Raw genomic sequence first — 24430 nt, 5'->3', positions numbered from 1 at the left:
TGGATTTAAACAAGATGCTACCAGTTAAACATTCAGTTTCAATTGACTCATAAGTCATTGTCAGGATAGTAATGACAGAATTGGACTCCAATTCAAAACCTCAATCCTAATATTGTTTGAAACTGGGGACGACTTGGCAGCTACATTACCTTGGGTTCGAATGTTAAGTCCCAGGCAGGTGCAGAAAGTCATGCCACCAGCAGGCACACTAGTCTATCCGCCTCCATCATGCTGCTAGCCGTTTGTCTGGAGGTGGAGGTAGTAGGTTGCCAATGAAGCACATAGGACTTATTGTCAGGTGAACAAGTCAGCTGCCTTACAGCAACAGCATGCAGGCTTTCAGGCTCTTCCTGTCTGCCTGGCTTTAACTGCAGCAGCAGTCCACAACTGAGTCCTGACTGTCGAAGGGATTTTTTAAAAAAGTTAACATTTTAAAAAGTTTGAGAGAGGCTAATGCTGTCATCATGAGGTGCCCTCTCTCTTCGTTATCTGAAAGGGTAGCTTACTGTTTCTTCTTAGTTGGACAATCATCTATTGGCCCTCCTGCCCTTGTGAATTGGTCAGTGAATTTGCCCTCTAGCTACTAATCGACCAATTCACTGGTGGGTAACTTTCCTCCACAGCATGGGTTTCTGAACCCTGATGTTGATGTCCTGAACCTGGTGAGGAAAATCCTGCTTCCTATTTCAAATTCCAGCATATAACTTGTAGTCATAGCTTGGAAACCCAACGTTCAAATTATATTTTTGATAGACATACTAAAAGCTTGAAAAGAGATTCGATAATTCAAGGAGTAACAACCACGAAGCTAACTTAGAGAATCACATTTCTAATAAATTTTAACAATCCTTTGACTGGGATAAGACAAAAAGTAACAAAGAAAACAGGAAATCTTATTTAAAATACACTCAGAGCTGTTTCTTCAGCATGTTGAACATGCAAACTTGGAAGCTTACAATATAATTTTGAGTCTAAGTGGCTTTCAGTTGCTCCAGTCAAAGTTCAGGGTAGAATGTTACAGCACTTGATTGTGAATTGAAAATATCTCCATACTCAACAGGTTTGAAAATGACTACTGTGGGATGGTAAACCTGGTTCTCAGCAAAAAGGAGGGAAAGTAAGTGACATGAATATGGGAGACCAAATTGTCATAAGTGACCAAAACCTAACCAAATTCACATTAAAGTACATAAAGAGAAACAGCAATTGTACACAAAGTATTGAACTAGAGATTAACTCATGCCAGTGGGATGAAAGAAAATCTGACCTAGATTATTGCTGAAAATAAATCTTGATCAAACAATAACCAACAGTGACAAATATTTAAATATGATATACATAATATTATAAAATATGACATACAGCATGTTAAATACATTCTTACTTGGTCCTGGTTAGATATTTTCTGACTAGGTGTAAATAGAAGTGCCATAGCCAAGGTTCCACCGACACATATTGAAACGTCAGATCAAAAATGAAATTTACAAAGATGTATATAAAAAATATTACAGAAACAAATGAAAGAAATATTTTTAAAAATGAGAAGAAGTTCTAAAAGATGCGCAGGATGCTTAAGGACTATGAAAACATGTTGGCATTTACCATAAAAGACAATAGTGAGGTCTTGTATCACAACGGAAGAAATAAAAGGATGTTGAAAGAAAATATGTCTTTCCTGAGAGACAAAGGGATCGCCATGTACTTGAGGCTGTAGAGATTGTTAACAAATATTTTCTGTTTTTACAGAGAACGGTGAAAGGTAAAAACAGAACTATGATTGACTTCCAATAACTGATAAGTAAACATCATTCTCCAAAACTCCTATGTGAACTGGAAACATTACCAATCACTCCTTTCATCAATTTTACTGATTTATTTGTTGCTAGAAAAGACAAAGAAAACAGAATCTTGTAAAGTGGGATATAAAAATGACATGTAGATGGACATGCAGAACCAAAATTGATCTCTGGGTCTGAGATAAAAGTGCAATTATCTTGCTGCAGACATTCATCAAATGTTGACTTACATTTAGTTTTCAACAATTATGGATCACTTATTTAAGCAGCAATGTATTAAATAACATTTCAGGTTACATTCAGCTTCAGTTAATTTTATGCAAACCTATGAAGAAACACTGCACAGAGAGCAAAGGACAAATTCAGAGAATGCACTTTGCCAATACATGAGTGTTGTTCTCAGTCATTGGCTTATTTTAAGCAAGTCAAAAATCTGAGTTTGTACGCCTTCTGTGTTCAACTGTTGTAAATGTTAGCACATTTAGAATTAAGTTCCCAAAAATTTATAGTCAATGTATACTGTAACATAAAATCTATAATGTTCTTTTGCAAAATATCACTGATTGTCATTCTTATTGATTTTTGATTCTAAAATATCAAATTATTTTGTGTTCTATTACAATCAGAAAGCACATTCCTTTTTTTTCCAACAGAATGTTACTTAGTAAAATTATTTCTTTTCCATTAGTTTGTACAGAGTCATGTCATATTTAATACTTTGAGCGTTTTGTGAGAGACATTGCATATTGAAGCTGACCATGCTGTATTGGAGCTGGTTAATTCTCATACTGGTGTCCATTGGTATGTGTCAGATTTTCTTTATGCTTTGCAAACCCCAGAAGGCCAAAGACAGAGAAAATCCAACCTGAAAAGAAATGTATAATTTAATGACCTGTTGTAGGTTTACCGCACATGTATTTTAACATTCAATTGTCAACTAGCTTCATTAAGTAACAATTTATATTATTTCAGTATCCCATTCATTTCATGATGACCACTTTATACAATACTTTATCGTTCCTTTAGTTGACTTCCAACAGCATGTTGCTGCAGAAATTAAAAAATAAAAAATGTACCTGCTCCCTTACCAAAACAGTAATAATAATTGATTCAAATAAAAATTTAATATTTATTTCAGACAAATAATATCCTGATATCATCATTGAACATTTTGAAACATGAAATGTAGTAATTGTCTATCAACACAAACTTCTTCACCCATATCTCAGTTTGTCAGAGATTTAGGAGGCTGACTGTTAGTCTTATAGAGGTTTATAAAATCACGAGGGGCATGGATATGGTGAATAGCAAAGGTCTTTTTCCCAGGGTAGGGGAGCCCAAAACTAGGGGGCATTGGTTTAAGGTGAGAGGGAAAACATTTAAAAGGGACCGAAGGGGCAATTTTTTTCACATAGAGGGTGGTGCGTGTATGGAATGAACTGCCAGATGAGGTGGTGGAGGTGGGTGCATTTAAACATTTAAAAGGTGTCTGGATGGGTATATGAATAAGAAGGGTTTAAAGGGATAAAGGCATGCTGGCTCGGTAGTTAGCACTGCTACCTCATAGCGCCAGGGACCCGGGTTCAATCCCAGGCTTGTGTGACTGTCTGTGTGGAGTTTGCACATTCCCCCCGTGTCTGCATGGGTTTCCTCCCACAATCCAAAGATGTCCTGGCCAGGTGAATTGGCCGTGCTAAATTGCCCACAGTGTTAGGTGCATTTGTCAGGGGTAAAAATGGGGTGGGGGAATGGATCTGGGTGGGTTACTGTTTGGAGGGTGTGGATTTGTTGGGTCGAAGAGCCTGTTTCCATACTGTAGGGAATCTAATCTAAATCTAAACATATGGGCCAAATGCTGGCAAATGGGACTAGATCAGCTTAGGATAGCTGGTCGGTATGAACGAGTTGGACGAAAGGGTCTGTTTCCACGCTGTATGATTCTATGACAGAAAAAGACCATAAGACATAGCAGCAGAAATTAGGCCATTCAGCCCATTGAGTCTGTTCTGCCATTCAATCATGGCTGGTAAGTTTCTCAACCCCATTCTCCCGCTTTCTCCCCATAACCCTTGATCCACTTGATAATCAAGAACCCATCTCAGCCTTAAATATACTCAATGACCAGACCTCCACAGCCTTCTACTACCATAGCTAAGTGAAAGTAAACCAGGTAACCTCAAGTAGTGGTGAGTGATTGCAAACAGACAGAAAAATCTAGAAGAAGGCAGGAGGTATAGCCATTGGATGTCTCAGCAGAGATTGATGCTAACACATTGAAGTGAATTCCTCTGTTGTCCATATATATTTGACTCAATGCTCTTATAGTTCCGCAATAATTGGATGTACTTTTATAATCAAGGTTTGAAATGGATGGAGAGTTAAATGAACGTAAATTGACGTTAAGTTGAAATCGTGACATAAGTCTGTCCTTTTCCACGTTTCAATGAGGCAAGATTGAAGCCGAGTAGGGAACACCTTCAAATTGTAGGTAAGTAATTAGACAATGTGTAAAGCCAATTAAGAACTGTGATAAGCAGTGCCCTGGTCATTTGATCTGTCATTAACTTGTTAGGGTCACGGAATGTGCAGCAGGTAAGATCATTGATCAGTGAAGTTAAGTTGGGAAGCTCTATGTGTGAAATGGAAGGGCTCCAGCCATGGCCAGGTAACAGGTAATGGTTCAAAGCAAAATGCATCATTTCATGATCCTTCAGCATGAATTTACAGGATTGCTCATTTGCTGTATGTTTTGGATTTCATTTCACAATTTTATGTTGAGAGATTTTTTTCAATACAACCCAGGAATAATGAGCTTGAAATGAGATCTGAGGTACATTCAATTTTATTTACACTGCAGAGAATTCAAATTTATTACTGAAGTTTGAAGCACTTGGAAAGTTTATGGCATGATTTAAGATTAAGGCAGTAAATCCAAAGCTCACTCGAATATTTTATATAACATACACTTTGAGATGTCATCTCAGAGAAGCCCATTGTTCACAAATATTGATAGGCATGACCTTCCACAATATATGCAATATTAAACTCAGCTATGAACACTGTTAAAATAAAAACTCATCACAGTTTCCTACTTTCAATCACCAGCCTCAAAACTGACAAGGAGGCTTTTGAGAAGTCCTGGCTGGAAGACAGCAGCAGCAAATGCAGGGAGTTAAGGCAGTATCATGATGGAAGAAAGCAATGAGCATGGAAGGTGGGGTCGGAGATAAGGATTAAAAGACTGAAATATACTTGAATAAATGTTGTGACCTTTAACTTCCTTCCAGCACTCAATATCTTCTAGTTAGAAAGGGGAGAAGGGAGTAGATTGATTACGTGCAGGGCAGGATAGGTCGATACTTGTCTTGTGGGTTCCAGATATGCATTGCTGGGCCTCTTGCACAACAATGGAAATTGCAATCCTTCAATGTCTCACCCACTTGCTGCCATGTCCTGATTGTTCTTTACCCATTTGGCAAAATAGTAATGGTTTACATTAAAGTTGAAGTCAGGTTATCAAGATGATCTGCATGCCTACAGAAGAACACTGCTGGTTTTGGGATCTGTGAGCTTAGCCACATGCCCAGAGGATCAAGTAAAATTCTCAATTCTCCATTTGTCTTCTGGTTCATGAGTAGCTTGCTGCGCTTTTCCCAGTGCCATGCTTTCTCAACTCTGACTCTCCAGCACCTGCAGTCCTCACTTTCTCCTATCATAGAATCATAGAGATGTACAGCATGGAAACAGACCCTTCGGTCCAACCCCGTCCATGCCAATCAGATATCCCAACCCAATCTAGTCCCACCCGGCCCATATCCCTCCAAACCCTTCCTATTCATATACCCATCCAAATGACTTTTAAATGTTGCAATTGTACCAGACTCCACCACTTCCTCCAGCAGCTCATTCCACACACGTACCATCCTCTGTGTGAAAAAGCTGCCCCATTGGTCTGTTTTATAACTTTTCCCTCTCACCTTAAACCTATGTCTTCTAGTTCTGGACTCCCCGACCCCAGGGAAAAGACTTTGCCTATTTACCCTATCCATGCCCCTCATAATTTTGTAAACCTCTATAAGGTCACCCCTCAGCCTCCGTTGCTCCAGGGAAAACAGCCCCAGCCTGTTCAGCCTCTCCCTGTAGCTCAGATCCTCCAACCCTGGCAGCATCCTTGTAAATCTTTTCTGAACCCTTTCAAGTTTCACAACATCTTTCCGATAGGAAGGAGACCAGAATTGGACACAATATTCCAACAGTGGCCTAACCAATGTCCTGTACAGCCGCAACATGACCTCCCAACTCCTATACTCAGTAGTCTGACCAATAAAGGAAAGCATACCAAACGCCTTTTTCACTATTCTATCTACCTGCGACTCCACTTTCAAGGAGCTATGAACCTGCACTCCAAGGTCTCTTTGTTCAGCAACACTCCCTAGGACCTTACCAATAAGTGTATAAGTCCTGCTAAGATTTGTTTTCCCAAAATGCAGCATGTCGCATTTATCTGAATTAAACTCCATCTGTCACTTCTCAGCCCATTGGCCCATTTGGTCCAGATCCTGTTGTAATTTGAGGTAACCCTCTTCGCTGTCCACTACACCTTCAATTTTGGTGTCATCTGCAAACTTACTAACTGTACCTCTTATGTTCGCATCCAAATCATTTATGTAAATGACAAAAAGTAGAGGACTCAGCACCGATCCTTGTGGCACTCCACTGGTCACAGGCCTCCAGTCTGAAAAACAACCCTCTACTACCACCCTCTGTCTTCTACCTTTGAGCCAGTTCTGTATCCAAATGGCTAGTTCTCCCTGTATTCCATCTGATCTAACCTTGCTAATCAGTCGCCCATGGGGAACCTTGTCAAACGCCTTACTGAAGTCCATATAGATCACATCTGCCGCTCTGCCCTCAACAATCTTCTTTGTTATTTCTTCAAAAAACTCAGTCAAGTTTGTGAGACATGATTTCCCATGCATAAAGCCATATTGACTATCCCGAATCAGTCCTTGCCTTTCCAAATACATGTTCATCCTATCCCTCAGGATTCCTTCCAACAACTTGCCCACCACTGAGGTCAGGCTCACTGGTCTATAGTTCCCTGGCTTGTCTTTACCACCCTTTTTAAACAGTGGCACCACGTTTGCCAACCTCCAGTCTTCCGGCACCTCACCTGTGCCTATCGATGATACAAATATCTCGGCAAGAGGCCCAGCAATCATTTCTCTAGCTTCCCACAGAGTTCTAGGGTACGCCTGATCAGGTCCTGGGGATTTATCCACTTTTAACTGTTTCAAGACATCCAGTACTTCCTCCTCTGTAATATGGACATTTTGCAAGATGTCACCATCTATTTCCCTCCAGTCCAAATCTTCCATATCCTTTTCCACAGTAAATACTGATGCAAAATATTCATTTAATATTTTCCCCATTTTCTGTGGCTCCACACAAAGGCCATGTTGCTGATCTTTGAGGGGCCCTATTCTCTCCCTAGTTATGCTCTTGTCCTTAATATATTTGTAAAAACCCTTTGGATTCTCCTTAATTATATTTGCCAAAGCTATCTCATGTCCCCGTTTTGCCTTCCTGTTTTCCCTCTTAAGTATACTCCTTCTTTCTTTATACTCTTCTAAGGATTCACTGGATCTATCCTGTCTATACCTAACATATTCTTCCTTCTTTTTCTTAACCAAACCCTCAATTTCTTTAACCATCCAGCATTCCCTATACCTACCAGCCTTCCCTTTCACCCTGACAGGAATATACTTTCTCTGGATTCTTGTTATCACATTTCTGAAGGCTTCCAATTTTCCAGCAGTCCCTCTACCTGCGAACACCTGCCTCCAATCAGCTTTCGAAAGTTCTTGCCTAATACCGTCAAAATTGGCCTTTGCTCCAATTTAGAACTTCAACTTTTAGATCTGGTCTATCCTTTTCCATCACTATTTTAAAACGAATAGAATTATGGTCGCTGGCCCCAAAGTGCTCCCCCACTGACACCTCAGTCACCTGCCCTGCCTTATTTCCCAAGAGTAGGTCAAGTTTTGCACCTTCTCTAGTAGGTACATCCACATACTGAATCAGAAAATTGTCTTGTACACACTTAAGAAATTCCTCTCCATCTAAACCTTTAACACTATGGCAGTCCCAGTCGATGTTTGGAAAGTTAAAATCCCTGACCATAACTACCCTATTATTCTTACAGATAGCTGAGATCTCCTTACAAGTTTGTTTCTCAATTTCCCTCTGACTATTAGGGGGTCTATAATACAATCCCAATAAGGTGATCATCCCTTTCTTATTTCTCAGTTCCACCCAAATAACTTCCCTGGATGTATTTCCGGGAATATCCTCCCTCTGCACAGCTGTAGTGCTACCCCTTATCAAAAATGCCACTCCCCCTCCTCTCTTGTCTCCCTTTTCTATTCTTCCTGTAGCATTTGTATCCTGGAACATTAAGCTGCCAGTCTTGCCCATCCCTGAGCCATGTTTCCATAATTGCTATGATATCCCAGTCCCATGTTCCTAAACATGCCCTGAGTTCATCTGCCTTCCCTGTTAGGCCCCTTGCATTGAAATAAATGCAGTTTAATTTATTAGTCCTACCTTGTCCCTGCCTGCCCTGACTGTTTGACTCACTTCTGTTCTCAGCTGTACCCATCTTAGATCGATCTCTTTCCTCACTATCTCCCTGGGTCCCAACCCCCCACCTTACTAGTTTAAATCCTCCCGAGCAGTTCTAGCAAATTTCCCTGCCAGTGTATTAGTCCCCTTCCAATTTAGGTGCAATTCGTCCTTCTTGTACAGGTCACTTCTACCCCAAAAGAGATTCCAATGATCCAAAAATATGAATCCTTCTCCCAAACACCAGCTCCTCAGCCATGCATTCATCTGCTCTATCCTCCTATTCCTGCCCTCACTAGCTCCTATCACTGGGAGTAATCCAGATATCACTACCCTTGAGGACCTCCTTTTTAAATTTCTGCCTAACTCTCTGTAATCTCCCTTCAGAATCTCAACCTTTTCCCTTCCAATGTCGTTGGTTCCAATGTGGACAATGACCTCCTGCTGGCCCCTCTCCCCGTGAGAACATTCTGTACCGTCTCTGAGACATCCTTGATCCTGGCACCAGGGAAACAACACACCATTCTGCTTTTTCTCTGCTGGCCACAGAAACGTCTGTCTGTACCTCTGACTACAGAGTCCCCTAACACAATTGATCTCTTGGAAGACGACATACTCCTCGTTGCATTAGAGCCAGTCTCAATACCAGAAACCTGGCTGTTCGTGCTACGTTTCCCTGAGAATCCATCACCCCCTACATTTTCCAAAACAGCATACCTGTTTGAAATGGGTATATCCACAAAAGACTCCTGCACTAGCTGCCTACCTCTCTTACCCTTCCTGGAGTTAACCCATCTAAGTGACTGTATCTGAGACTTGCCCCCCTTCCTATAACTGCCATCCGTCGCATACTGTTGCTGTTGCAAATTCCTCATCGCTTCTATCTATCATACTGTCCAACTAATTGCTATCTACCAAAAGGTAACAGTATGATAAGTGGCAACAGTACACTAAGTGGTAGCAGTAACCCAAGCTTGACAATGTGTTATTCTTTTGGTTTAACTTCTCTTTTCATTGCAATCTTGCCTCAGCTATGTGCTGTGATCGTTCAATTAACTCGTTTCAGTCTGTGCCTTATCACTATCCTAAAGATAGAGCAGTTGCTGTTGCAAACCTAATTTCTTATTGTTTTGAGTTTGGCTACAGCTTTATACCAACATATATCATTGAAACGGACATTTAATGTTGGCATTCTCTTTATAACAAAATTGTCATGGTTTGTTGATTAATTAAATTATTCGTGGTTGAAACTTTATTGCTGGAACAGCACAGCAGGTCAGGCAGCATCCAGGGAACAGGAGATTCGACGTTTCGGGCACAGGCCCTTCTTCAGGATTCCTGAAGAAGGGCCTGTGCCCGAAACGTCGAATCTCCTGTTCCCTGGATGCTGCCTGACCTGCTGTGCTGTTCCAGCAATAAAGTTTCAACTTTGATCTCCAGCATCTGCAGACCTCACTTTCTCCCCTAATTAAATTATTCAACAGCTCTTGTTAAAAAAAAAAAAGTTTTAATTAAAATTGACAAACAAGGATATCACTGCGTACGTTTCACAATAAAACTGAATTGGTCCATTGAATTGTGTTTTTGTAATCTAATAGCTCAATAATGTTTTAACTTGAAGATAGGACATTAATGTCCTGACTTTTAACTCAATCCAACTCCCTATACTCCAAATTCATGCAGGAAAGGAGAATATTCATTTCACAGGCACATTGCAAAAGGAAATCTTCTTCTTGTCTTCCATCTTAGTCAGGGAATTGTAGTTTTTGGTGCAGCAAGTGAGGATTTGGATCATATGTCAGTGGTGTTAGTGAGCGAGTTGAACAGACTGTACACTGATGAAAATGCAAAGCTCTGTGTTGTTTACTGACAAAGATTATTGCAACGTTTTTTGGAGATTTCTGAGCCAATTTATTCTATGAACAGAATTTAAATGTTACAAGCTGAGCAATTGCTTTGAATGGATAATTTTCCGATGTCTGACAAATAAGCCATTTCCCAAAGGGTCACAGATGCAACCACTTTGACAATTGGAGCACTATAATACTGGGCATGGGAATTTATCGAGTAGGGGTTATAACCCTACTTAATTCTTCCCACCAGAAAATACTGAAATTGTCTTGTTGTCCCCAAAGTCTTCAGTTAAAATCTGCTGGTGAACATCACTTCTTTCTTTTTGCATTCTTAGTTTTAACCTGCTCTTCTGAGCAGACAGGGAAGATGTCAGTCTGAAACCAGCATTGTTTTTTGTTAAATTTGTAGGTTAATCTCTGATAATGCTGGGATATGACCCTTTCTTAACTAGTGGTCTGACTGGTGAAAGAGAAGGAAGATAAGTCTGAGCAACAAGAGACTAAAAAAGAAAGCATTTTGAAACAACTTATAAATGCAATATGGAAACAGAAGAAGGACCGCTCCTCTTAACTCAACAAGTGTCGGCCTCCTTCCAAGGTGTTGGCAGTTTGAAAGCTGCCCTGACAGAAGACACCAAGTAGATAAGGAAATGGAGTACCCAGTATAGCGACCGTTAGAGTAGGAGCAGTCCAATTTAGATGTATTAACTGCAAGGTGGGACAGTAAATGCATTCCTCATCTCCCAGAAACCCATTCTCACAAACTGGTTGTTCAGCACAAATAGATTCATGGAGTCATACAGCACAGAAACAGACCCTTCAGTCCAACTCATCCATGCTGACCTGACATCCTAATCTGATCTAATCCCATTTGCCAGCACCCGGCCCATATCCCTCTAAACCCTGCCTCTTCATATAACCATTCAGGTGCCTTTTAAATGTTGTAATTTTACCAGCCTCCACCACTTTCCCTGGCAGCTCATTCCATACACATACCTCCCTCTGTGTGAAAAAGTTCCCCCTCAGATTCCTTTTAAATCTTTTCCCTCACACCTTAAACCTATGCCTTCCCAGTTTTGGAGTCACCTACTCTGCAGAAAAGACCTTGACTATTCATTCTATCCATGCCCCTCATGATTTTATAAACCTCTTTCAGGTCACCTCTCAGTCTCCAATGTTCCAGGGAGAAATGTTCCAGCCTATTCAGCCTCTCCCTATAGCTCAAAGCCTCCAGCTGCGGTAACATCCTAGTAAATCTTTTCTGCATCCTTTGAAGTTTAACAACACCCTTCCAAGAGAAGGGTGGCTAGAGTTGTATGCAGTACTCTCAACCTGGCTTCACCAATGCCCACAACATGACATCCCAATTCCGATACTCAATGTTCTGACCAATGAAGGCAAGTGTGCCAAACACCTTCTTCACCATCCTGTCAACCTGCAACTCCACTTTCATGGATCTGTGCACCTGCATCCCTCAGTCTCTTTGTTTGGCAACACTCCCCAGTGCCCTACAATTTACTGTATAAGTCCTGCCCTGGTTTGCCCTACCAAAATGCAACATCTCATATTTATCTAAATTAAACTCCATCTGCCACTCCCCCTGCATTAGCCCATCTGATCAAGGGACTGTTGTGCTCTGAGATCATCTTCTTCACTGACCACTACACCATTAATTTGGGTATCATCTGCAAACTTCCTAGCCATGCTTCCTTTATTCATATCCAAATAATTTATATAAATGATGAAAAGCAGTGGACATAGCACTGATCCCTGCAGCACACCGCTGGTCACAGGCGTCTAGGCTGAAAAGCAACCCTCCACCACCACCCCCTGTCTCCTATCTTCAAGCCAATTTTGTATCCAATTAGCTAGTCCCTTCTGGATCCCATGTGATCTAACCTTACTATCCAGCCCACCATGGAGGAAGTTAAAAAAAAGCATCTCTGCAGGAGTTCCTCAGGGTAGTGACCTATATTCAATCACCTTCAGCTGCTTCATCAATGGTCTTCCCTATCCTCAGATGTTCACAAATGATTGTACAATGTTTAGGTCCATGCACAACCCCTCAGATAATGAAATATTCTATGCACACCTACAGCAAACCCCAGGCAATATCCAGGCTTGGATTGATAGGTTGACTGTTACCAACAAGAGAAATCTAACTACCTCCCCACGATAACCAATTGTATTACCATCATTGAATTTCCTGACATCAACTTCCCAAGGGTCACTACTGATCAGAAACTTAACTGGACCAGCCATATATAAACCGTGACCAAAAGAGCAGGTCAGAGGCTGGAAATTCCGCAACGGCTAACTTCAAAGCCATCTACAAGACACAGGTCATGAGGGTAATGGAATACTTCCCACTTGCCTGGATGAGTGCAGCTCCAACAAAATACAAGTAGTTTGATACCATTGAGGACAACAGTTCAAATTAGTAAAAAAGGAAATTTCAGATTACTATAAGGTTGTCTTTCACACAAGGCAATTAAGCCACAGAGCAGACCTCAAGCTAAAAGTATGGTGGAGAGCTGTTATGCTCTTCATTTCTGAACTATGAAGCCTTGGTTCAAGTCTCACCAGCTTCAGAGGAGTGTCACAACAGGTTGATAAGAAAATATCTAGAAATACAACAGAGCTGCTAAAACTTGAATCTTTTTTTAAAATCTCAACTTAATGGGGTTACTGCAGAAGAACCCGGAAAGATGAAGTAAAACAAACTCAAGCAACCTTCTTTTGATTTGAATTAGAGTTGCAATCATGGGTGATGTTTCCCCTTTTCTAACCTAGAGGCAGCCACACCAATCACACTTCTCTGGGTGAGATCAGGAATCATCATGCAGCCCACTTGGACAGTACTTCACCCACCACCTCCAACATTCACTCACTCCACCAACTAGCAGCAGTGTGAACCAGATACACTGCAATAACTCAGCAAGGCACCTCCGAAAGTACCTCCCAAACCTGAGACCTCCATCTCATCTCAAAAGACGAGGGCAGCAGATGCGTAGGAAAACCACCACCAGCAAGTTCCCCTCCAAATCACTCACCATCCTGGCTTGGAACTGTGTCATTTTTCTTTCACAGTCAGTGGGTCAAAGTCCATCCCTCCATAACAGCATGGTGAGTACAACTATACAACAAGGACTGCAGTGGTTCAAGAAGGCAGCTCACTACCACCTCCTCTAGGGTAACAATTGCTGATCTAACCATGGACACCCACAAACCATGAAAGAATTTATTACAGACGAGGTGGAAATTCTAGTGGAAACTACTTTTCCCTATTGAACATAGATGAGAGATGGCAGAAAGTCTGAAGAAGTCAAGTCTACTATGCTCCTGAACTCAAGCAGCCTAACCCCAAAGAAGACTTGCATTTGTTATCTGCCGATTTGTCCCACTTGAACTTTTCTTTGTTGAAAAGGTTGCTCTTAGAACTCAAAGCAATGTACTGCAGATGCTGAAGATCTGAAATGAACAAAATATCAACCCCAACTATTTGGCCTGGGAGATGAAACCTGCTCCCATTGGAACCTTTGGCACTTTGCAGGGGCTTTTCTACTGGAATAGCTTTGCACAAGAGCAGACTGAGCCAGAAACATCAGGCAGTTTCCTTGGCCTGGAGCTTTCCAGAAGCAGAGAAAGAGATATCAGGGAGGGCTGATAGCCTGCCTATGGACTGTGACTAGCCAGAATCAGAAATTTCCAAAACTCCGCATTTGTCTCATGTAGTTTCTCCTCATCTCTCCATTGGCATCTGATATAGAGGCAGTCTCGACTACACAATCATATCACCTAGTGGTTCACTTAGTGGTTAGCACTGCTGCCTCACAGCGCCAGAGACCCGGGTTCAATTCCCGCCTCAGGCGACTCTCTGTGTGGAGTTTGCACATTCTCCCAGTGTCTGTGTGGGTTTCCTCCGGGTGTTCCGGTTTCCTCCCACAGTCCAAAAATGTGCAGGTTAGGTGAATTGGCCACGCTGAATTGCCCGTAGTGTTAGGTGAAGGGGTAAATGTAGGAGAATGGGTCTGGGTAGGTTACGCTTCGGTGGGTCGGTGTGGACTTGTTGGGCCGAAGGGCCTGTTTCCACACTGTAAGTAATATAATCACCGATTTACAGTCCCCAGTGGAAATATCTGTGCTTGGAAGGGTACATGAGGACCTAAGAATCCTTTCTCTTTATTCTCTTTTGACTGGGATGTTGGCAACATACTATAGTGACATAGATTGCGGTAATGTTAATGTAGTACATTCTTTCTTGTTGGTCATGTCTGACCAATTGCCCACAACAAATTTCCATCAACTGCTGACTATCGATTGACCTGCGCTGCTCCCATTTCTCATCATTCTCAACCTCCTTGAACTGCAACGTGTCTGTTTTCCCACTGCTACTTGGCACTCTGCTGTCCCCTGTCAGTCACAGGCACTCTCTGTTCACTTTGGGCAAGCAACTGACTGCGAACGTGCAGATGTGGCTTGCAAGTTATTTGCCAAGATTCATTGCAGCACCTGACTCCTCTCTACCGTCTTCAAATTCAGAGCTTAAATGTGATTGAACAAGGGCCAGTTTTTTGTCAAGTCCAACATCAATCAGGCTTCAGGACAGGGCGAGTTTCAAACTAAAAGGCTGATGGCAGCCATTTTCTTTTGTCTATACCATTCAACTTAAAGGTGCAAAAGGTCTGAAGACTATGGAAGATGACTTAAAAACTACACAAAGTATATTTTAAAGCCTTCTGATTCTTTTTAATCTCTGTTATCTAAGAGATAAGGAAAATCTACTGCAATCTAAAACATTATGTGCAGCTGCACGCTGTCTTCCCAACCCTAAATGTGTGTCATTTCAGTAGTTCGGTGAAGAGAGATGTTTTACTTGTTTACAATCTGTTTAAATAATGGCCTTGACCTCAGCTTCAGAGTGTCCTCAGAGATCTGATTTGCTGAAATAAATTAGTAGTTTAGAAGCTCTGAACTCCCTAAGCAGGACTTAAAGTCATCGAGTCATAGAGATGTCCAGCATGGAAACAGACCCTTTGGTCCAACCCGTCCATGCCAACCAGATATCCCAACCCAATCTAGTCCCACCATAACCCTCCAAACCCTTCCTATACATATACCCATCCAAATGCCTCTTAAATGTTGCAATTGTACCAGCCTCCACCACTTCCTCTGGCAGCTCATTCCATACCCGTTCCACCCTCTGTGTGAAGAAGTTGCCCTGCATGTCTCTTTTATATCTTTCCCCTCTCACCCTAAACCTATGCCCTCTAGTTCTGGACTCCCCGATCCCAGGGAAAAGACTTTGGCTATTTATCCTATCCATGCCCCTCATAATTTTGTAAACCTCTATAAGGTCACCCCTCAGCCTCCGACGCTCCAGGCAAAACAGATGGAAGATTTGAGCTTTAGGGAGAGGCTGAACAGGCTGGGACTGTTTTCCTTGGAGCAGGTAACAGCTCAGGTAACCCTCATTGACACTGCAGTCCCAAGGATGGCACTGTAGGCATCTCAACCTCACTGACACCAGCAAGCAGCAGCTTCTACACTTGTCTCAGGAAGTGAATCCCATAGCAACAAGTGTGTACCAATGGTGGTGTGCCAGTAGGTTGACTCAGGTGATTTATTATGCTTCCTGTTCAGAGATTTACCCAAAATATAATGAGATGGTTTACAGTGATGCCCAGATTTATTTTGTGTTCTTTGAGGTACCAGAACAATGCAATGGGTGCATAGGACAATGCTGGGTGATTGGCCTCACTCTGTGGCCAGTGGTGACGCATTTTCCAGGCATTGCAGAGGAACAGCAGATGTTGGCTGTGTGCAGACATGTCAGACATGGCCACTCCTTGTGGGAAGTGTGTGGCACTGAGCCAAACGCAAGCAAGGATTGTGTTGTCCTTAGGAGAAACGTGTTCGGATTCACATGGCCAGAATTTTCTCTGACTGTTTGGAGAGCCCACTCGAAGAATTTGCACAGCAGGATAATTGGGCTCCACATTGCCTTCCTCCTCCTCCAATTACCAGGCATACCTGACAATGAGGTGTCAGTCTGGTGAAGTTTTAACACACAACTACTTCCCATCTGTGCCAAACAATACACATAGCAAGTAATAGACAGGGTAAAATGATCCTACAGACAATGCATTGGAATTAAGCTCTGCGTCCAGTTATGAATGGTTGCGGACAATTAAACAGCTCACTGGAGGAGAAGACTCCAAAAGTATCTCCATCCTCAATGATTGGGGAGCTCAGTACATCAGTGCAAAAGACAAGGTGAAGCATTCACAGCAATACTAGCCAGAAAGGCCGAGTGGATGATCCAGTTTGGCCTCCTCTGAGATCCCCAGCATCACAGATGCTGGTCCGTGTGATATCACGAAACAGCTGAAGGCAATAGATACTGCAACAACTATGGGCCCTAACAATATTCTGGCAATAGTACTGAAGACCTGTGACCCATTACTTGGTACACCAAGGGTCAAACTGTTCCAGTACAGTTACAACACAGACATCTGGGTGGCACAGTAGTTCAGTGGTTAGCACTGCTACTTCACAGCACCGGGGACCTGGGTTTGATTCCCACCTTGGGTGACTGTCTGTGTGGAATTTGCACATTCTCCTAGTGGCTGTGTGGGTTTCCTTCGGGTGCTCCGGTTTTCTCCCACAATCCAAAGATGTGCAGGTCAGGTGAACAGGCCATGATAAATTGCCCATAGTGTTAGGTGCATTAGTCAGGGGTAAATATAGGGCAGGGGAATGGGTGTGTTGCTGGGTTATTCTTCGGAGGGTTGGTGTGGACTTGTTGGGCTGAAGGGCTTGTTTCCATACTGTAAGGAATCTAATCTATGTTGTGGACAATTGTCCAGGTATGTCCTTTAAACAAAAAAAGGGTACATGTAACCTGCCCCAGCCAATTACCACTTCACTAATAAAGTGGTGGAAAAGGTCATCAAGCAATACTTCCTCAAATATAACCTTTTAACTCACGCTTCGTTTGGGTTCTTCCAGGGCCACCCAGCTTTTGATCTCATTATACTTTTGGTTCAAACATGGACGGAAGAATTTAAATCCTTACGATCAAAGCTGTATTTGACAGAGTACGGCATCAACGGGAAAGAGCAAAAGCTGAGTAATTTGGAATCAGGATGGATTTACACAGTTTGGACTCATACCTGACACATAGGAAAATGGTTGTAGTTATTGGAGATCAGTCACCTCAACTCTAGGATATCTGATAGCGTGTTCTTTAGGATAGTGTCCTAAGCCCAACCATCTTAGCTGCTTCATCAATGACCATTAACAAGGTCAGAGTGGGATGTTTGCTGAAGATTGCAGGATGTTCGGAACCATTCATGACTCCTCCAATACTTTCTGGCCAGCCCAGCTGTGCACAGTGCAGGACACCATCACCACAATAGAAATTCTTGTGGGATAGGGCTGGACTACACTGCTCAACTGGTCAAGTCACAAAAATTGTGCCTTTAGGAGCCTGGTCACTTTCTCAATGGTGTCTCATGTTTTGAGATGATAGTGGTTGCGTTGGCTCTCAACCTCCATTGTGGGGGTTATGCACATTATCAACAGTGATTTCATTCATGAACAATCCTCATCTTCTCACAATCATCCACACAGTCTCTCTGATCACACAAACAACTGCTGCAACGACAACTGCCTCACCTCAAAGTTGTCATGGGACATTACAAGTTGTTTACAAAGTAGCCAATGACAGAATTAAATTCCTTCCTATTAATAAATGCAAATGACTTCTCTGCTGGGCCCTTCATGGCCAGATGGCTACAGGAAATCACGCCACATTTGAAGGTATCCTGTCATGAAGTTAAAGGTCATGGTACTCTGGGTCTGAGTGGTCCCATCAGTCTGGAACCCAACCTGCTCTGTGCCTTCTCATACAGGTCACCTGTTACACATCTGATGCCATGAGGGGTGGCCATTTGCTTCATGCCACTAAATTTTCTACCACACCTTGAGATTATCCAGAGGCAAAGAAGTTCAAGATTGCCAGCACTTTCAGAGCCACTGTTACATCCCTGGAGACATTAGAGGGCAATCCTAGAGGTTTGTAACTTAAACACAAACACCCAACCCAGTGTGTGTGCTAATGACTTCAGCTCCAACACATTTACGTACAAATGTCAACAAAATTAACAGTCAGCTAACAGTCCTGTTGGCTCAGATAACAGGAAATGGTTCAAAGTATTAAAATATTTCAGATAATTCATTAGCTTTTTATTTAAATGTTGCCTTAAACTCGGATGAGGGTAAAATGGGCAGGGCAATTATACTATGGCTGATGTGAAGGTCAAATGACCTGAAACTGCTTATTGGAGCAATTACCCTTTGGGTAGCTTTGATAAACATCAGATATATTTAGAATATATTCAGTGCATGTACTGTATATGCATAATAATCAGCCAATCATGCGCAAAAAACAAGTTAGTCATATCAGACAAATTAAATATATTCCAACAATATTTAACAGACAAATTATTTTATACAGTAGAGCTTTTTGATGTGGTTCATAGGATAAACATAAATCCCTCTGGAGAAGCATTCTTGTGGGTCAGTAAGGCCTCTTTTGTCCTAGAGGGAACCTGCTCACTGTTTGTCAGGAATGGGATCATCTGAATGGTTTGTCTCAAACGGTTTGAGCTATCCTGCACAGCAAGCTGTGCCAAACCAGACCCTTTACTTTCCAAGTTATTGGGCTGATGGGAAGAAACAGCATTTCCTCAAAAAGCAGCTGTGTTCCTGAGAGAATGCAGACGCCTGGATGTGTTTTTGCTCACTGCCTTTCAACTACCCGTTCTGGTCATAGGCCTTTCTGTAGATGGGGGAGGAATGAGGGAAACCACAGGCACCCAACTTTTTCAATTAGGTAGTAGCACCCTATACAGTAAAATGGTTCAGCAAGAGATTGCTTACCATTCTCTGCCTTTGTCATTATATTCAAGTGTATAAAAATACTTTGTGAATCATTTAGCATCATTTCATAGTTGGCTAGCTGCAAACAGCAGCTACATGAGTAACAAAGGACCATTATCCAGGGATGGCTTGACAGTATCAAGAAAGTACTCAAGAATATTTGTCCATTTTGGCCATACAGAAAAGAACTTGGTCTATCACAAGAAGTCATTTTTAAGGCAAGTTCCAATATTAAAAGCATCATGTCAGAGTTTAATGTCCATGGTATTCCCGTAACACATGGGTTTAAAAAGCACAGGCTAGCACATGAATCCTTGTACTGTACGGGACTGCTATTCAATGACTCATGAACACGCGTGCAGCATGCCAAAACTTATTAACTCTGGAAAGGAGAGGGAGCCTCTAAACCCACACAATGTTCCATCCACCCCTTGACCAATAGTAGCAACAGATCCATTCAGATTGCATGGGGAGACTGTATCCTTGTGAAGGATTACTTATCTAAATTTCCCACTGTTTGACAACTTAGCAACATGTGTGCAACCATCACCGACACAATGATACCAATTTTCAGTTTATTCAGTATCCCAAACTGATCGTGTCTGGCAAAGGATCACATTTGCCAGCAAATTATCAAGGATTCAGTTATGAGGGATAACATAAGCTTTGCCACAGCAGTTAAAGATGCACATCAGGAAGAGACGAGATTTATCAGCTTTCAGTTTCCATTGCTTTAATTTCCTTTCATTTTGCATATCCAACTCTTTTATAGAGAGATGCTCAAAGGTCATCTAGTGATGAGGCTTATAACTCAAACTTCCATAGACATAGTGATCTACAAGAGGTTTATCAGGGAGAACCTAAAAATAGTTAAAAGAGAAAGAACATTCAAGTTTTTAATTCAATCACCTTCCTCCAACTCAATGTATATTTTGGTACTCAGGATCAGATTGTTATTGTCCAAATACACTAAACATCCTCATTGTTGATCTAAAGATATGGGGGGAGCAGAGGAATGGAGTTCCCATCACCTTTCATCTACTGGAGTATATTGCAGCATTGATGTTCAGCTTACCTGCATGATCTCTGTGCAACAATAGTCACCCTGTAGTTACACATTCCTCATTAACGACAATCTACCCTCACCAGGGTCTGTTTGACTTGGCAAAGATTCTATTAAAATAGGAACTAGCAGCCACAATCATTGTGCAATACAATATAAGAATGCAAAATTTTCTTTTAATTTTAAGCATTTTTAAAAAATTTATATTATACGTGCAGAATCACTCAGGTGACTGGCATTTGTGAATTTTTTGCATGGGTGGAAAAAAAGATTTTAAAGTCAACTCTTGCTCATTTTAACAAGAAAGCACTGCTGATGGTAACTTTGAAAAGAGTGTTGTCCATTTACTTTCCCCTGATGCCCCAGAGACGTAGGATTGTCAGAGCACAAGGCAGATCAGGCTTTAGTTTGTGGAAGTGACTGCACAGTATTTCAACAGTGAGACAAGGAAGATCATCATTTTCGGTGGGGGGTTTGTCAAGTTTGGCACATCAAAGCTGGGCCACTCAAGTTGAGATAGGCTGACATGGCACCTGGTAGCTAAGAGTTGATTAGTTAGGATATCTCAATTTCACACTGGCCAGTGTTTTTATTAACATAATTTCAACCGTTTAAATATCTATCCTGAATTTACTTTAATTACAATAAAATGAACAGATCTTTGTAACACTTTTAGCATCAATTAAGTGTGTGAACTCATGTCTTTGTGGCATCAACTGGAGTACAAGTACAATCTCATGGAATTCCTAGCATTCAAAACACCAGAATTCATTTTTTGGAAATGTATCCGTAAAGAATGCAACAGAACACAGAATAAAACTTTTATTTATTTTAGTCATAAGCATTTTGAGAAGATAAATATAAAATAGAAGATACATTCTTGGTTAGGAGCATTGTAAAACCCCAAGCAAAATGAAAATAGCAGAATATGGTAATACCACATTTAGCAATCTTACCAATTTAACGAATGTAATAATTTAAAAAAATTCAATTAACTTAGTCTACCAAGCATTCAGCACCCTTATTAATGATGTAAACTATATTCTATGCTTGTCATGAAAGTTAACTAAATATATTGTATATGTTGCATTGGCATTTCCCTGGAACTTCTTTTCATGCACTATTTTTTCACAAACTTGGCTAAAATTACTGTCCCACCTAATTCAGTTGGTTGATGCAAGCATGTCATTATGACAATGGAGCATTTTCTATTAGAATCAATCATCAACATGTGTAAACTTAGAATGCTACTATTCTTCCATGAGAAAGAAGCTTGGTAAGCCTTGGGAGACAGAATATATAGAGGGCTTCAATAAGGTGAAGAGACTGTCACCAGCTAGAAGCTCATGTTATTCAAGAATGCTGCTTGATCACTGAATTTATGTGAATCACCTTCCCTTGCTTATTTTTAATAGTAGTAATGACAAACTATATGCTGAAACACATTAATGGTAATGCTGTTTCCATTATTTGCTTCTTAAAAGTGGTCTATCAAGTATGTTGGTTTCAACAGGACTTCAAGCTTGCAAAAGAAATAGCAGAGTATGTCAGCTATTATGCTTGTAAAAAGTGCACCATGTGGAATACAGAGTTCAATGGACACTGCATCCATTCCAATATAAATATAATAAGCCTAGATCATGTTGAATCCAAAGTCTGAGAGTTAAAAATGATTGACAACCACAGGAAAAGGAAACATCCCCAATTTTATGCACTGCCAGATAAAATGTTCTCAATTCAACATGGAAGGGAAGCAGACTCCAGAAAACTGAACATTTGGTTCTCAAAAGGAGTTTTTTTTATAATTTTGGGACATGGGCATTGCTGGCTGGCCAACATTTATTGCCTGTCCGTGGTTGCCCTTGAGAAAGCAATGTGAGTTGCTCTTCTGGAATTACTACAATCCATGTGCTGTAGATTGACCCACAATACCGTCAGGGAGGGAATTCCAGGATTTTGACCCAGTGACAGGGAAAGAACAGCGATATATTTTAAAGTCAGTATTGTGAGTGGCTTGGAGGGAATCTTTCAAGTGATAGTGTTCCTTCCCTAAGATCTGCTGCCCTTGTCCTTCTAGATGAAAGTGGTCATGGATTTGGAAGGTGCTATCTAAGGATCTTTGGCAAATTTCTGCATTGCATCTTATACACACTGCAGCTACTGAGTTTCAATGGTAGAGGGAGTGGATGTGGTGTCATTCAGGCAGGCTACTTTGCCCTGGATGGTGTCAACTTCCTTGGATGTTGTTGGAGCTGTACCCATCCAGGCAAGTGGGGAATATTCCATCACACTCCTGACTTTTGCCTTGTGGAAAAGCTTGGAAGCTGAATGAATTGAGGAACTTTGCCCATGGTCTGTTTGTTAAAAAAAAATCACAGAAAAGAACATGAGCTGTATCAAATATAAACATTTATTTCATTTGCAACCATTAGCCTCAGATTATGTGGGTTAATGTTAGCTTTTTGGCAACTATGAAGGTCTGTTGTGAGTTTCTGCACAGTAAGCCTGTTGTCTTTGAAGTGTGGCCACTGCATTAGATCTTCCAGGTAACCCATAACTCTCCCATTTGTGTCAACAGGTATGATATATTCATAGACATTACACACTTCTGTGAAACCTATTCATAATAACCATATATGTTGGGTGCCTATTGTCAATATTATCTCTTGACAACGCAACATGTACGAGTACAATTTCCCGAAGTAACAAGAGGCAGGTTTAGGTGAACGCATGTAGATATATCCCCTGAAAATGAGTTTAGGCTGAAACGGTGACACAATTTTACCCTGTTCCAGCTTTACCTGGGTGGGATTGAAGGCGAGCAACAAGCCTCTAAGCAGCGTCATATATATATATTAGATTACATCAATCATTGCTGTTTTAACAGGGAATTATGGATTTCCCAGCCAGGGCACCTGTTTCTCAACCTTTCAGCAACTCGGTCGTGTCACCAAGATGAGGGCACACAGGAAAAGGTTCTTTAGTGAAACAAGTGAATTAAAAATGATTTGAACAGCGACACTGAAGTGCTCTTTCTATGATCAGTTGAGAGGTTATTGTCCAAGGCACTTCTTCCCTGACTAATATACTGCTTAATAGAAGATGGCCAACCTTTTGGAAGAAACTCGACCTGACTTCACTCATCTTGAGCGGCACATCTCCAGTGCCACCCACAGCAGCAGTTCCACTTTGCACCTCTGAGGGATAAGAGAAACACCAGTGCCAACCACACCAGCTGGAGGAATTCCAGCAGGTTCACCAGCTGCCTTTCCCTCATCCAGGTTACCCCTTCGCAGGGCAGAAGAGGTAGCCACAATGAGCCAACTCGAAGCACTGAAAATTCCAACACAGAATCTACAGGTATAGAATCAGCTCTTGTGTGAACCACAAGGTCTCAAGAGAATCAGGTTTTCACAGCAGCCTGTTGCCAAAATCCCCTGGAACAAGACTACCTTCCCAGTGGAACAGGAGCACATGGCCTATAACGTGATCAAATGGTCTGACACTTGTTGAAGTTAAGCTATCAACTGAAAAATAATGGAGAAGTGCCACATATTTGGATAGTGTTTGTGAGGCACAGATGTAAATGAGCAGTGCGACAAGGACAAGTATTGATTATTCAGACAGGGATGTGAAATGCTTGGAGAGAAATCAATACAAAGGAAAATGCTGAGAGATTCCAATCATGTGGATTGTGGGTAAATGTCATACCATTCATGAGACATATCTTACTGAGGTTCTGGATTACCTTGGTGCACTGACTTCAAGTTGGGGAAACATCCCATTTCTAACTTCCTGTTTGATAAGAGGGGCTGCACCTTCCTCTTTTGCTCACATCTCTGCAGCATCACAGATAAGAAAGACCTCCAAACAGGAGCCAGATGTCCAGAGATTTCCCGGTTGTCTCTCCATTCCTGTGACGGCTGTATCCTGTAAAGCCTTTCTGACCTGTGGTCCCTTTCAATTGAAATCCTCCTTTTGACAGAATTGCCATGTCATCCTGCTGACACTTCCTGACCTGTTATGAGGAACCGGAAGTTACTTGACAATACTGTGGCTCGATGAAATAGCCTTGGAAAAGCCAAAATTTGGGATCTTCACCTATCACCAGCTCCACTGTTTGGCCAGGGGCTATGTTGAGAAACGTT

At 41.6% G+C, this 24430-nt stretch overlaps 1 protein-coding gene across 3 annotated transcripts in view; it reads right to left on the bottom strand.

The window, feature by feature from the left end:
* Positions 1-1853: 1853 nt before the first annotated feature.
* agmo (alkylglycerol monooxygenase) overlaps positions 1854-24430 on the bottom strand; it is a 367646-nt gene continuing 345069 nt past the window's right edge. For 2 of the 3 annotated variants that reach the window (XM_043689829.2, XM_043689826.2), the window contains one exon: positions 1854-2661. In XM_043689829.2, coding sequence (XP_043545764.2) covers positions 2616-2661 — 46 coding nt within the window. In that variant the 3' untranslated portion in view covers positions 1854-2615. Of the gene's footprint in view, positions 2662-21089; positions 22637-24430 lie in introns of those variants that run through there. The other variant, XM_087987110.1, reaches the window with a different exon arrangement.

The sequence above is a fragment of the Chiloscyllium plagiosum genome, unplaced genomic scaffold, assembly GCF_037043375.1.
Source record: "Chiloscyllium plagiosum isolate Xiang-an unplaced genomic scaffold, Cpla_swu_hap1 HiC_scaffold_5, whole genome shotgun sequence".
NCBI classification, from domain to species: Eukaryota; Metazoa; Chordata; class Chondrichthyes; order Orectolobiformes; family Hemiscylliidae; genus Chiloscyllium; species Chiloscyllium plagiosum.
This window is presented reverse-complemented; position numbering and strand designations above follow the sequence as displayed.